Here is a 12,036-nt window from a genome sequence, read left to right on the forward strand (position 1 = left end):
TGCCCAGGGGACGCCGGGATGATTTGATTTTTTTACCATCCTTGTGGGAGGCTTCTCTCATGTTCCCGCATGGAGCTGGAGCTGATAGAGGGAGCTCATCCGCGCTCTCCCCAGGTTGGATTTGAACCTGGCAGCCTTCAGGTCAGCAACCCAACCTTCAAGTCACAAGGCTTTAACCTACTACGCCGCCGGGGGCTCCTAGTTAGTCTCCTAAAAACCGAAGATAAATAAAAGATGTGCCATTTCATCAGCGATAAAGAATTTGGGTACAAAGAACGTTTCAGCCACTTTGTAAAATGCATTGATTGCCATTTAATTACCAAATCCCATGACCTCATTCCAGGAGCATAGGGGCAGTACAAAAGTCAACAATTGCTGTCATGTTCAGTAAACGTGTCAAAGTTATTGTCGCCCCCTGCACAACCTTTGCAGTGGGTTCCAAAGTAACACAGTGGGCCATTGCCTGCCAGTACCAAACTGGTTTTGAAGAATAAATATTCCTTTGCAATGCTGGATGGTGGCTATTCCTGTGTGTCGTCGCCCTTCACTTCCACCGGGAGGGGATTCATCTCAAGAAGGCACTTTGAGCTTTGTGCTGCCCAGGAGGAACTGCAAGACTCTGTCGATGAGGAGGGCAGTGAAGAAATTGGCCAGCAGAACTTGAGTAATCACTAGTTTAAACTGAAATAGAAGCAAATGCAGGAGAACTGAAGTGAGAAACAGGCCCAGTAAGTCATAAATGCTGCCATGTTTTGTAATTTATAAGCCCACTGCCAGACTGCGTCCCACACAACTGAAATGAGATGGCAGAGCATCCATAGTCACTTAGTACCAAGAATATGGTCAGCATACTACTTTCATAAGTTAAAATGGTCTGAAAATGAATAAAAAACTTTATCACCAATCCTTGTTTCCATGACAATCAGAAATTGTCAAAATCCCAACTGTCACAGGGACAGAAAGTGAGGGGAAATCTAAACGGGCACAGACAACAAAACAAACACAACAGGGCCGTTAACCCTTTCCTATGCTAACCAAAACTAAAAAGATGGGTGGAGTTACACTAAAAAATGTATATTTTGTGAGACATACAAATTCAACTGGAGAACAAATTTGCAGAACCTATCTTGTCCGTAACCAGGGAACTGCCTGCACATTTGAAGCTGTTTTTTGTTTAATACTAATCTGAATATGGTTTGATGCCCTCTTTGCATATGAATAGCTGCCTCTATTTCAATATTTGCCTCAAATCTGGCAACAAAACCAATGTTTCCCTGTTATCTGAAAGGATGTCAAATATACTGATGACATCTCAGACTAGGTATACAAGTTGATTCAGGGACAAGTTTTGGGCTGCATTTTGCCCTTGATTCTTCATTTGTTGAGGGTAAAATGCTCACTGAACATTCAAAGAAAATATTTTAAAAATTCATGAGGACAGAATTCTCCTTCAACACCAAAATGACAGGGAGGTGGGGGTAAATTCAAAGGGAAGACCCAGCCAAATGATTGCCTGCTCACCTCTGTTGGGATATCTACCAACCCAAACTGTTCGTTGAACTCTGGAGATGAACCAGTCAGGAGGGCTACAATTGCCAGTCCTGAAAGAATGATGCTCCACAGGAGAGGTTTGTTTTCCCGCAAACTTTCCATGAACGGGTGGCCCTGGAATAACAAAGATTGATTGGAAAGACTGCAAAACCAAAAGCAGTTTCAAATACAGCAAGAATAAAATTTCAATTGCAGGAATATAAAAATATTTTGGTGACATATTCTGGGTTAATCACCTGTGATGCAAGGATATGTACTGTTCATGTTTATGGTATAAAAGCATTCAATATCTCACTGATCTACAAGTCACCCCCAACTGGCTGATGGTTAATTGGTGGCTGGTGAGAATAAGGTAGTCCTGGACTTGACTTCCCTCCAGACCCGTTATCATCCTTTTGATTAAGTTTCTTTCTTCCTATAATTTTCAACTACCATCCCTGAAGACTCCCAAAATCCCCCCCCCCCCGCCCCCACAAAAAAAACCTGGGAAACCCTCTGGGACATAGTCTTGAGGCTACAGGGGACTGGCACATTGGGGAGGTGGTTGAGAAACTCCTTTCTTGTAGGTGCTGGGTTCACCTTTTGTTCTTGGCTTATGTCTGTTATAGCAAAAAAAAATGGCAGCAAGCTTCACTAGTATCAACTAAAGCAGAACATAACATTAATTCACACCATAACAGTTGCTGAAGTCAAGCACTCCTCACCTTATAATTTATGGCAAAAGTGGCCATCTGCATTGCCATGGACATGATGTAAACAGTGCTATTCACTAAACTGGGTTCAAACTCCTTGTAGAGGTCCACAAAGTCATCTTTCCTTAAAGCAAACAAAGGAAAAGGTCCTTGAGAGTTTCTCATTAAAAGGCAAGATATTAACGATGAAATATGAGATACTGAAGTTACGTTAATCAACAACAAAGAGATTCTCAGTTTAAAGTTTTCAATTTCAATGCTTTCTTTTGGGTTAATTTGCATACAATTTGCTCACATTTCCAGTTTACTGTTAATAAATGACCTCCAGTTTACAGTCAATACTGTACCTTTCCTGATCATAGTATTTCATACTTAAATCCAAGTAGCACTCACTTGGGGTCACTGCGGGCCTGCGCACCTCGATAGAGATAAACCAGGCTGACAAAGTGCACCATGAACTGCAACAACACAGTTAGAACTGTGTAGAGATTGAAGATATTAGGAAGTGGTCGCTCCCGGGAGAGGGTTTTCAGAGGCTAGGGGGAAAAAATAAAAATAAAATCACGGTTAGATAAAATCATGAACTGGTTAGATTCACTTGCTCGTGCTGGGTATGATAATAATGATAATTTTTTTACCAGCTGTATTGGTGATTCGTGATTATGACTAGATATAACCCCTCCCACCACCACCCCCACCCCCAGGGTGCCTTTTGCATCTTGACACTGCTCCAGCCAAAGCATTTCCAAGATGCTGGAAAATTGACACTGGGGTATGACATTTACAGCCTTCTCCCAGCTGTAAATGTGGGAGTCTGCTCCAACCAGCCAGAACCCGACTGGCAACCGTCACACACCACTATCATGATGCTTCCATTAGTCTATTAGCATGGGGCATATTCTTTCAGGAGCCAAGCCCTTTGGCAGCACTCTTCTTGCTTACCTTGGATCTGGAGATGAAAAGGAAGCAGCCAGCCAGCAGCAGCCCCTGTAGTGTAGCCTGGAAATCACTGAACTTCACCCCTTCCAAGTAAAGGACACTCTGACTGTAGGCCAGGATGAGTGCATTCAAGGCCAAGATCTTGAACATCTGGAGTGTAGTGACCAGGGTGCAGCGGCCCTGCTTGATCACGTGGCAAACTGCAGAGAGAAAGAGAGAATGCCTTTGCTTGGATCTGCATCCTTCAAGCTGAGTCTGGCACTTCCTCCAGGCTTTATAGGAAGGGCTTCTTCCACTGCCAATCATCCTTTACCACTCTAAGAGGGCGGACCAATCCCACCTTCCCAGCCCCATTCTGCTTCAGCTACAATCAGAACAGGACTTTTCCAGTTCTGGCCATTTGGGCCTCAAAGATACTTTCTAGGGAAAACATTTTCAGTTTTTGGGTGAGGAGACTTTTACTTTCATTGCGCCTTGCCACCTTAATGGAGACAGTCAGCTTCTTTCTTGTGATTTATTGCAGTCTTAAGAAGCCTGGTGAACTGAGCAAGGGGAGAAGTGGCCCCAAGGCAGAAGGAGGGAACTCATCAAACTGCCTGAATGTGGATGGCTCCTCATGTTTTATTTCATGCCATGAAGGGAATGGCATGGGGAATGTGTATCAGCTTGGATGCAGTTCTGATGAGTTCATATTTCTTCCAAGTGATAGAAATGTGAAACACAGAGTTAAGCAATGAGATACAAGCCGTCACTATAGGTCATGCTTTCCTGGCACCTTTTTCTACTGGGTTAGATTGCTATTCCTCTCTAGCTATTACTGTGTGAACATTAAACTCACACTGGTGAATTTGGTAGGTGCATTTCATACAAATTTTCCAAACGAACATCTTCACACCAGTGGTGCCACTGGGAAAAGATTTATGCTTTTGCTTGTTATATGTAAAGCTGAGCAATAGCAACTGCGGTCACTGAGAGTTAGCTGAAATTGATACAATGCTGGTACAGCATGAGACTCCAACCCCCAGGTTCCCTTCCCTACTACGTACTGCACTGTATAGAAGAGAGTTTGGAGGTGAAAGGAGCCGCAATGCTGGCATCACCCAGCTTCACAATGGGCGCTTGTTCCTCTTCCAAATCCTTCAGCACTTGACTGATCCTCTCCTATTACGAAGAAGGAAGGGGAGAGAAGACAATGCATTTGTTTAAGTCATAGCAAGGCTCCAGATATCCACCACAGAAAGGACACCCTAAATCAGGCATGGGCAAACTTCGGCCCTCCAAAAAAAGATGTTTTAATCTACCCATTTTGGTGTCTATATCTGCAGATTTTAAAAGAGCCGATCCAGATGACTCCATGTTGAGGACTTTCTGCTTTTGATGTTTTGAATCATTCATCTTAATGTTAATGTATTTCTTTTTTTTAAAAAAAACCCCTCTGATTTTAATGTTTTGTACTCCTGGTCTATGACCATCATAATAAAATTCATTCATTTATTTAGAACTCCCAGCCAGCTTACCAGCTGTTAGGAATTGTGGGAACTGAAGTCCAAAACACATGGAGGACTGAGGTTTGCCCATGTCTGTTCTATTTCTTTTTTCATGTCAGGAGTTACTTGAGTCGGTTCGGGTGTGAGAGAATTGGCTGTCTGCAAGGATGTTGCCCAGGAGACACCTGGATGTTTTTGATGTTTTTACTATCCTTGTGGGAGGCTTCTCTCATGGGGAGCTGGAGCTGACAGAGGGAGCTCACCCGCTCTCCCTGGATTCGACCCATTGCGCCACCAAGGGCTCCTAAATGAAAAGCCATGAAAAACGGTCAGCTACTCTAAAAGGAGAGACAGCAGAAGGTTGACAAAGTCTTCCTTAACCTGGGGCTGGGAGACTCATCAGCTCTAGACTAGACAATGGTGAAGCATGATGGGAATAGTAGTTTTTCAAGATCTAGAGGGTTGAATGATTCCTACCACTTACCATATTTACTTGAGTCTAAGGCTCACTGCTTTTGTCTGAATTACATAACCAAAAATGAAGTGTGCATTAGTTTCAATGGCGTGGTAGAACCATGCACATAATCCCACCCTGTTCTGTTGCCCTGAGGGATGTGAAGTTGTTGCAGCCGCTGCCATCACTTCTGCCTCTGACTGCCTCCCTGATGCAGTCTTGCTTGCTCCACCGTTGGGTCTGTAGTCAGACAGGCAGGCAGAGAAGGGAGCAAGAGAGCATGTGCCAACCAACTGACCGCACTCATGAGGCCTTCATACCTCTCCCTTAGTTTTAAAGGACTTGTGAACGAGGCCCGTTGGAAGCCACATGAGGCTGGTGAAGGTCTACTAAACTGAGTGCATTACATTCAGCAGCAAATCCCTTTTTTTGTGCACCTTCAAAACTGAAATATTCATTACATTTGATTGCACATTCTACTCAAGTAAATACGGTAGTTTAAGGACAGTGGGAAATTAAGTTACCCTCCAGATGGCTTGGAGTAGAGTACTTGCAGCTTCCATTCAATCTATCACACTAGTTCCTCCAGCACATCATCCACTAGTACAAGGGTCCCACAGAAGACTCTTTTTCCTCCCTCTCTACCTTTGTATTTCACAAGGGAAAAGGTTAAGTTCTGAACCTATTAGACTATTGGATCATGACCTGTTAGGATCACAACCTAATAGGGATGATGACTTCTTTAAAATAACATGCTTGTTTTACTCATAACTTCATGTATTTAAATATGCAGGTACGTTTCTTGTCAGGTTAAACTTTAAAACATTTCAGTTTGTATCTTTAACTTACAGTTTTTGACAATCTCTTCAAAACTATATTGCTCTGTACAGCTCTCTTTCACGACAGTCTACTTAGAAGGGATTCAAGACTCAACTGTTTTCTAACTCCTAACACTGGCTTCTGTACACAAACTGAAGCATCAACTGTCATCCTTTTAAAACTGCATTCTAAACAGTCACTGAACCAGTCACATGGTTTGCAGCTCCTCCCACTGCTTCAAGTATACAGAGCTAAGAAAATGCAAACCAAAGACATTCACTTCAGGAAATAAACCGACAGACAAAACAGACAAAACATTAAATATAGGAGGCTTGAGAAGGTTGCTATCTCCAACAGAACCACATGTCAGTCCGACAGTGAAATGGCTGTAGACGATGCCAAGGACAGGGAAGGGAGGCAAAGACAGCAACTCACCCGCTGCATGGCTAACTGCTCCTCTCTGTGTGACATGACTCTGTGCTTGGCAGCCCGGGAGGTGGGCCTCATGTTGCTTCCAACGGAAGACATGGGTAAAGCAGGCTTCCCATCAGCAGGGGCATCACGCAGCCTTTTCTTGCGCTCAGGGATTCGTTCAGGTGCGTTGGCTAATAGGGCCACTCCTGCAAGAATGGATCATGACAATGAAGGCACAGAACACACTAGGTGGCAGGTTTCCTTCCAACAACACATTCTTCCTCCAAAGGGAACAGGAAGGCAGTAGCATAGCCAGAAAAGCTGTTATGCATAAAAAAACGGGCATAATCCTGTAATGGAATCTAGAAAAGGAAAGGATCACTAGTCTGGTGATTTACCTAAAAGCCCTATCAAATTTAAGAGAAGGTAGGTGGAATGAAAAAAAATATGTGAAGATATGGTACCATTTCGCTGAGATTAAAAAGCATGAACACAACTCCTAGATGCTGACAATTTTAAGAACTAGGTTAATTTGGGTAAGCTAGAATTGATTTGATTTTCATCAACCAATTTGTCAAATCTGCACAAACTTGTAAATAATAAATAGGTGTAAAGGAGAACATCAAAGTCTCAAAACACTTTTTACAATCAAATAGATAATTTTGGTGAGACAGCAGATATAGGTTTTAAAAGTTGCAGAAAACCTTCCACAGTATTTCCTCCTGCATGAGTAGAATGTCTCTAAAATGTTTACAAATACAGTAACAGATGTGTTATCACTGAAAAATCTAGAATGTGTTTTTAAAAGACTGCTTCACTATTAAGTAAAGTAAAGTAAAAGTTTATTTGTATACCACCCTCTTTCCCAAGAGAGACAGGGCGGTTTCCAATATAAAATCAGCATAAAACATTGTACAATAAAACACTGAAACACTATAAAATGCTGTAAGAATACAAAAAAAGGAAAAAAAAAGTAACAATTGACCAAAACAATCACATAAACAGAAACAATATAATCTCTCAAATAACATATGAATCACAGGAAAAAAGGACCACTGGGATGGAGGAGAGGATGGCCTGGAGGGGCCACTAAAACTAAATTGCAATGTTATATTCTATGATGCTTTGGGGCAGAGGAATAAGGTGCAGTGTTTCAAGTCAAAGAGATGGCCTGTGCAACTACTAAATCTATGGGCTCAGATTATCCAAAGGTGCAGCGGAAGAGCCACTAGCCTCAACACATAAACCTAAAATAAATAACGAGTAATGTGAGATCTTTGCATTTGGTATCAATCACAACAAAGTACTTTTAAGAAAAAGATACTATTCCTTTGGAAGATGTACTGTATATAATTATAATCTACCTACCTGCCTACTGATATAACTAATAATAATAATAATAACTTTATTTTTATACCCCGCCCCATCTCCCCGAAGGGACTCGGGGCGGCTAACATGGGGCCTTGCCCGATAAAACAATCAAATATCAAAACACAGCAATAAAACAGTTATCCAATAAAAACATCAATTACAGTAAAAACAATCGTTAAAATCAACATAAAACATACAATATTAACACTGGAGACTAATTCATAGAACCCAGGCAACGTGCAACATGTGCCGAAATGGGGAAGTTAAAATGGACAAAGTGCAATATAGCATTGGCAACACCTCAAGAATGGGGCTATTATAAAATGGGCAGATCGATCAGTCCAACACCAGATTAAGTATCAAAGGCCTTTTGAAAGAGCCAGGTTTTTAAGCTCCTACGGAAGGAGAGGAGGGTGGGGGCCTGCCTGATCTCTCTAGGAAGCGAGTTCCAAAACCGGGGGGCCACGACGGAGAAGGCCCTCTCTCTCGTCCCCACCAACCGTGACTGCGAGGGTGGTGGGAGCGAGAGGAGGGCCTCCCCCGACGAGCAAAGAGAACGTGCGGGTTCGTAGGGGGAGATGCGGTCTCTAAGGTAGGTGGGTCCCAAACCATTTAGGGCTTTGTAGGTGATAACCTGCACCTTGAATTGGGCCCGGAAAGTAAACGGCAGCCAGTGGAGCTCCTTAAACAGAGGCGTTGAACGTGCCCTGTAATTCGCTCCAGTTAGAAGCCTGGCTGCCGATCACTGTACTAGTTGTAATTTCCGGGCCGTCTTCAAAGGCAGCCCCACGTAGAGCGCATTGCAGTAATCCAGTCTAGAGGTAACTAAGGCATGGACCACCATGGTCAGATCAGACTTCTCGAGGTATGGTTGCAGCTGGCGCACAAGTTTTAGTTGTGCAAAGGCCCTCCCGGCCACGGCCGACACCTGAGCCTCAAGCGTCAGCCCCGAATCCAGGAGGACCCCCAAGCTGCGGACCTGCGCCTTCAGGGGGAGTGCGACCCCGTCAAGCACAGGTTGCCACCCAATACCCCAATCGGCCGCACGACTGACCTGGAGGACCTCTGTCTTGTCAGGATTAAGTCTCAGTTTGTTCACCCTCATCCAGGCCAACACAGCGGCCAGACACTGGTCCAGAATCCGAGGGGCTTCCTTGGATTTAGGTGGAAAAGAGTAGTAGAGTTGGGTGTCATCCGCGTAGAGATGGCACCGTACTCCAAAACTCCGGATGACGTCTCCCAGCGGTTTCATGTAGATGTTAAAAAGCATGGGGGACAAAATAGAACCTTGCGGGACCCCACAGGTCAATGGCCAGGGGTCCGAGCAGGTGTCCCCCAGCTTCACCAACTGGGAATGACCCTCCAGAAAGGACTGGAGCCACTGGAGTGCAGTACCCCCAAGGCCCATCCCAGAGAGCCGCCCCAGAAGGATACCATGGTCGATGGTATCGAAAGCCGCTGAGATGTCCAAGAGAACCAGCAGGATCACACTCCCCCTGTCCAGCTCCCTACGGAGGTCATCCACGAAGGCGACCAAAGCCATCTCAGTACTGAACCCAGGTCTGAAGCCAGACTGCGATTGGTCCAGAAAATCCGTATCTTCCAAGAATCCCTGGAGCTGAGAGGCAACCACCCGCTCCAAGACGTTGCCCAAGAATGGTAGGTTAGAGATTGGCCTGTAGTTACACGGATTGGTCGGATCCAATGAGGCCTTCTTCAGAATAGGCCTTACCACTGCTTGTTTTAGGCTAGATGGAAATTTGCCCTGCCCCAAAGAGGCATTAATTATTGCCACAAACCAATCAACTAACCCACCACTGGCCTGTTTTAAAAGCCAAGATGGGCAGGGATCTAGGGCACAGGTAGTCGCCCTCACCGCTCCAATAATCTTGTCCACATCATCAGGTTGCACAAACTGAAACGAATCCCACAAGATTGAAGTATGCATGTAGGATGCTTGTTGGCTGGTTGGTTTGTACCACAAAGGCCTGTTGGGTGAGTGGGCTTATTAACAAAAGACCCTCCCCATAAACGTATAGAAGAGTAGCTTATTAGTGGCAGCGTGACCCAGCACCAGTAGCCAAAAGTGATAAAAAGAACAAAACACACAGACCAATGTTATCTCTACCTTAGGAGTCATTTCTTTGTAGCAAAATAATATGGTCGCACCATTTACAAAAGCAAGGTTTCCATAACAAAGTTTTTTATACTTCCTTTTTTGCTTCCATGTTGAACTTCTTTGTCATGTAAAAACAGCTTGTAGTTTCACTCTCAGAGCCTCCTCTCACACCGAACTTACACAGGAACTTCACACAGTAACTTTACACACAACAGCCCCCACACTGGAGCTTCACACACAAAGTTTACACACAGCAGCCTTTACACTGGAGCTTATCTCACCAAAGCTTCTCACATTGGGACTTTCTCACACAGAGGCCTACTTCACACTGAGGCGTTCCCTCACTGAGGCTAACGCTAACAGGCTTCTGCCTTACTCATTATCCTCAGGGCGATGGTAGCTTTCAGTACTTGACTCACATTTTTGTAATTAAAAATACCTAGTTAATTTTAATTATTTCTAACAAGGCCTATATGGCTTGATGCATCTGGACCAAACTCTGCACACATACCCTTCATGATCCAGCTTAAAATAACTAAAAATCTCATCCATTTTGGGCCCAGAGCTGAGTGAAAGAATAGGAAGAAAGTGGATCGGTTACGGCTAGATGAAATGGCTCTCTGTCATGTGACTTGGAAAAAAAAGGAGTGAAAGGAAGGGAGAATGGAAGAAAGGAAGGAAAGGAAGGAGGGGAAGAAAGAAAAATGTGACAAGGAAGGATGAAAAAGGGGAAAAGGTATAAGGGGAGGGAAGGAAAGGAGAGGAAAGAAAAACAAGGGAAGAAAAAGGAAGGAAAGAAGAATACAAGAAAGGAAGGAAGGAAGGAAGGAAGGAAGGAAGGAAGGAAGGAAGGAAGGAAGGAAGAAGAAGAGAGGAAGAAAGTACATTGGGAAAATAGAGGAAGGAAAGAAACAGCCACAAAAAGAGCCTGGCCTCCATTGCCAGAATGTTGCCATGGAGACACTGTGTGACAGGCCTTCTCTGCTGGAGAAGGGAGAAAGCAGGCCCCTCCGACACTTAGGCAACCCCAAATATATATGCCAGTCATGTATAAGTTCAGGAATTTCAATAAAAACAACTATCCTCCAAAACCAGGGTTGACTAATCTATGCAAGTATATATGGCAGAGTCCTGTCGGCGAGAGATGGAAAAACGCCTCCATGTTTTGGTGTTTGCTAGCGAAGTCTCCTTTTTGTAAACAAGTTTTATAAACAACAAGTTGTTACAATCCAGACTCTGATTAATCAGGGCATCTTTTTAGTGAAATAAAAACTCACCCACATCAGCATGCTTCAGAGCCCCCACGTCATTGGTCCCATCGCCACACATCAGTGTTACATAGCCAAGTCCCTTCAGTGTTGTGATCACAAACTCCTGCAATGGGAAAATTCATAGCCATGGAAGGGGCACTGCAATGCTCTCTAGGAACTGACACTCTCATTGCACTGTTCATCTTAACACTCAATTAGGTTTTAACTACATGGCAACTACCATTTCCTCATTCCACATTAGCAATTGGAGGAAAATGAGCAACAACAGCTAGTTTGTTAGCCCTTTAAATTAAGTAATATTGATGCTTACAATTGGTAGGAAAACAAGAGGTGGAACTTAGCACGTTCAGGCATCAGAAATACCAGAAATGATACAGACTGAACAGAAAGTCATGGGCTCTCCCAACAATTGTACCAAGCTCTGTACATTTCTGCATGACATTTTCCCATTCTGTCAGTTTAGCGTTGTACCACCAATGTCACACAGCAACTAAAACAGGGATGGCAATTTTAGAAAAAAGTGCTGTGTGGCTTGCATTCCCAGGAGCTATAACGGCAGATTATTATTATTATCATCATCATTATCCTCATCATCTTTATTTCTACCCTGCCCTTCTCTCCATGGGAAATCAAGGTAGCTCTCAGTTACATGACACAACCAAATGAATTTTAAAAACAGCAAGTACAAAAATTAAAATCAATCTAAAACAATTAACTGTTGGGTAATGGATATTAGTTAAGAATCAGTTAAGACACAATAACATAACTTGTACAATTAAAATTGCATTTAAAACTAAATATACTCCGTAACTCCCTGCACACACTCCCCAGTAGTGGGACTCCCAGCCTTCCCCAAACAGCCTGATGGCAAGTAAATGTCTTCACTTGCTTGTGAAAGTTAAGCAGGGATGGGATCATC

General features: G+C 43.6%; 1 protein-coding gene across 1 annotated transcript in view; it reads right to left on the reverse strand.

The window, feature by feature from the left end:
* Window positions 1-285: 285 nt before the first annotated feature.
* atp13a1 (ATPase 13A1) overlaps window positions 286-12,036 on the reverse strand; it is a 45,144-nt gene continuing 33,393 nt past the window's right edge. The window contains exons 19-26 of the mRNA XM_003223248.4: window positions 11,124-11,220; window positions 6,378-6,562; window positions 4,229-4,343; window positions 3,186-3,382; window positions 2,637-2,779; window positions 2,256-2,367; window positions 1,522-1,665; window positions 286-681 (exon numbers count right to left, since the gene is read on the reverse strand). Of these exons, the coding sequence (XP_003223296.1) occupies window positions 571-681; window positions 1,522-1,665; window positions 2,256-2,367; window positions 2,637-2,779; window positions 3,186-3,382; window positions 4,229-4,343; window positions 6,378-6,562; window positions 11,124-11,220 (1,104 nt within the window). The 3' untranslated portion in view covers window positions 286-570. The remainder of the gene's footprint in view (window positions 682-1,521; window positions 1,666-2,255; window positions 2,368-2,636; window positions 2,780-3,185; window positions 3,383-4,228; window positions 4,344-6,377; window positions 6,563-11,123; window positions 11,221-12,036) is intronic.

Source organism: Anolis carolinensis, chromosome 2 (genome assembly GCF_035594765.1).
Source record: "Anolis carolinensis isolate JA03-04 chromosome 2, rAnoCar3.1.pri, whole genome shotgun sequence".
In the NCBI taxonomy this organism is placed as follows: Eukaryota; Metazoa; Chordata; class Lepidosauria; order Squamata; family Dactyloidae; genus Anolis; species Anolis carolinensis.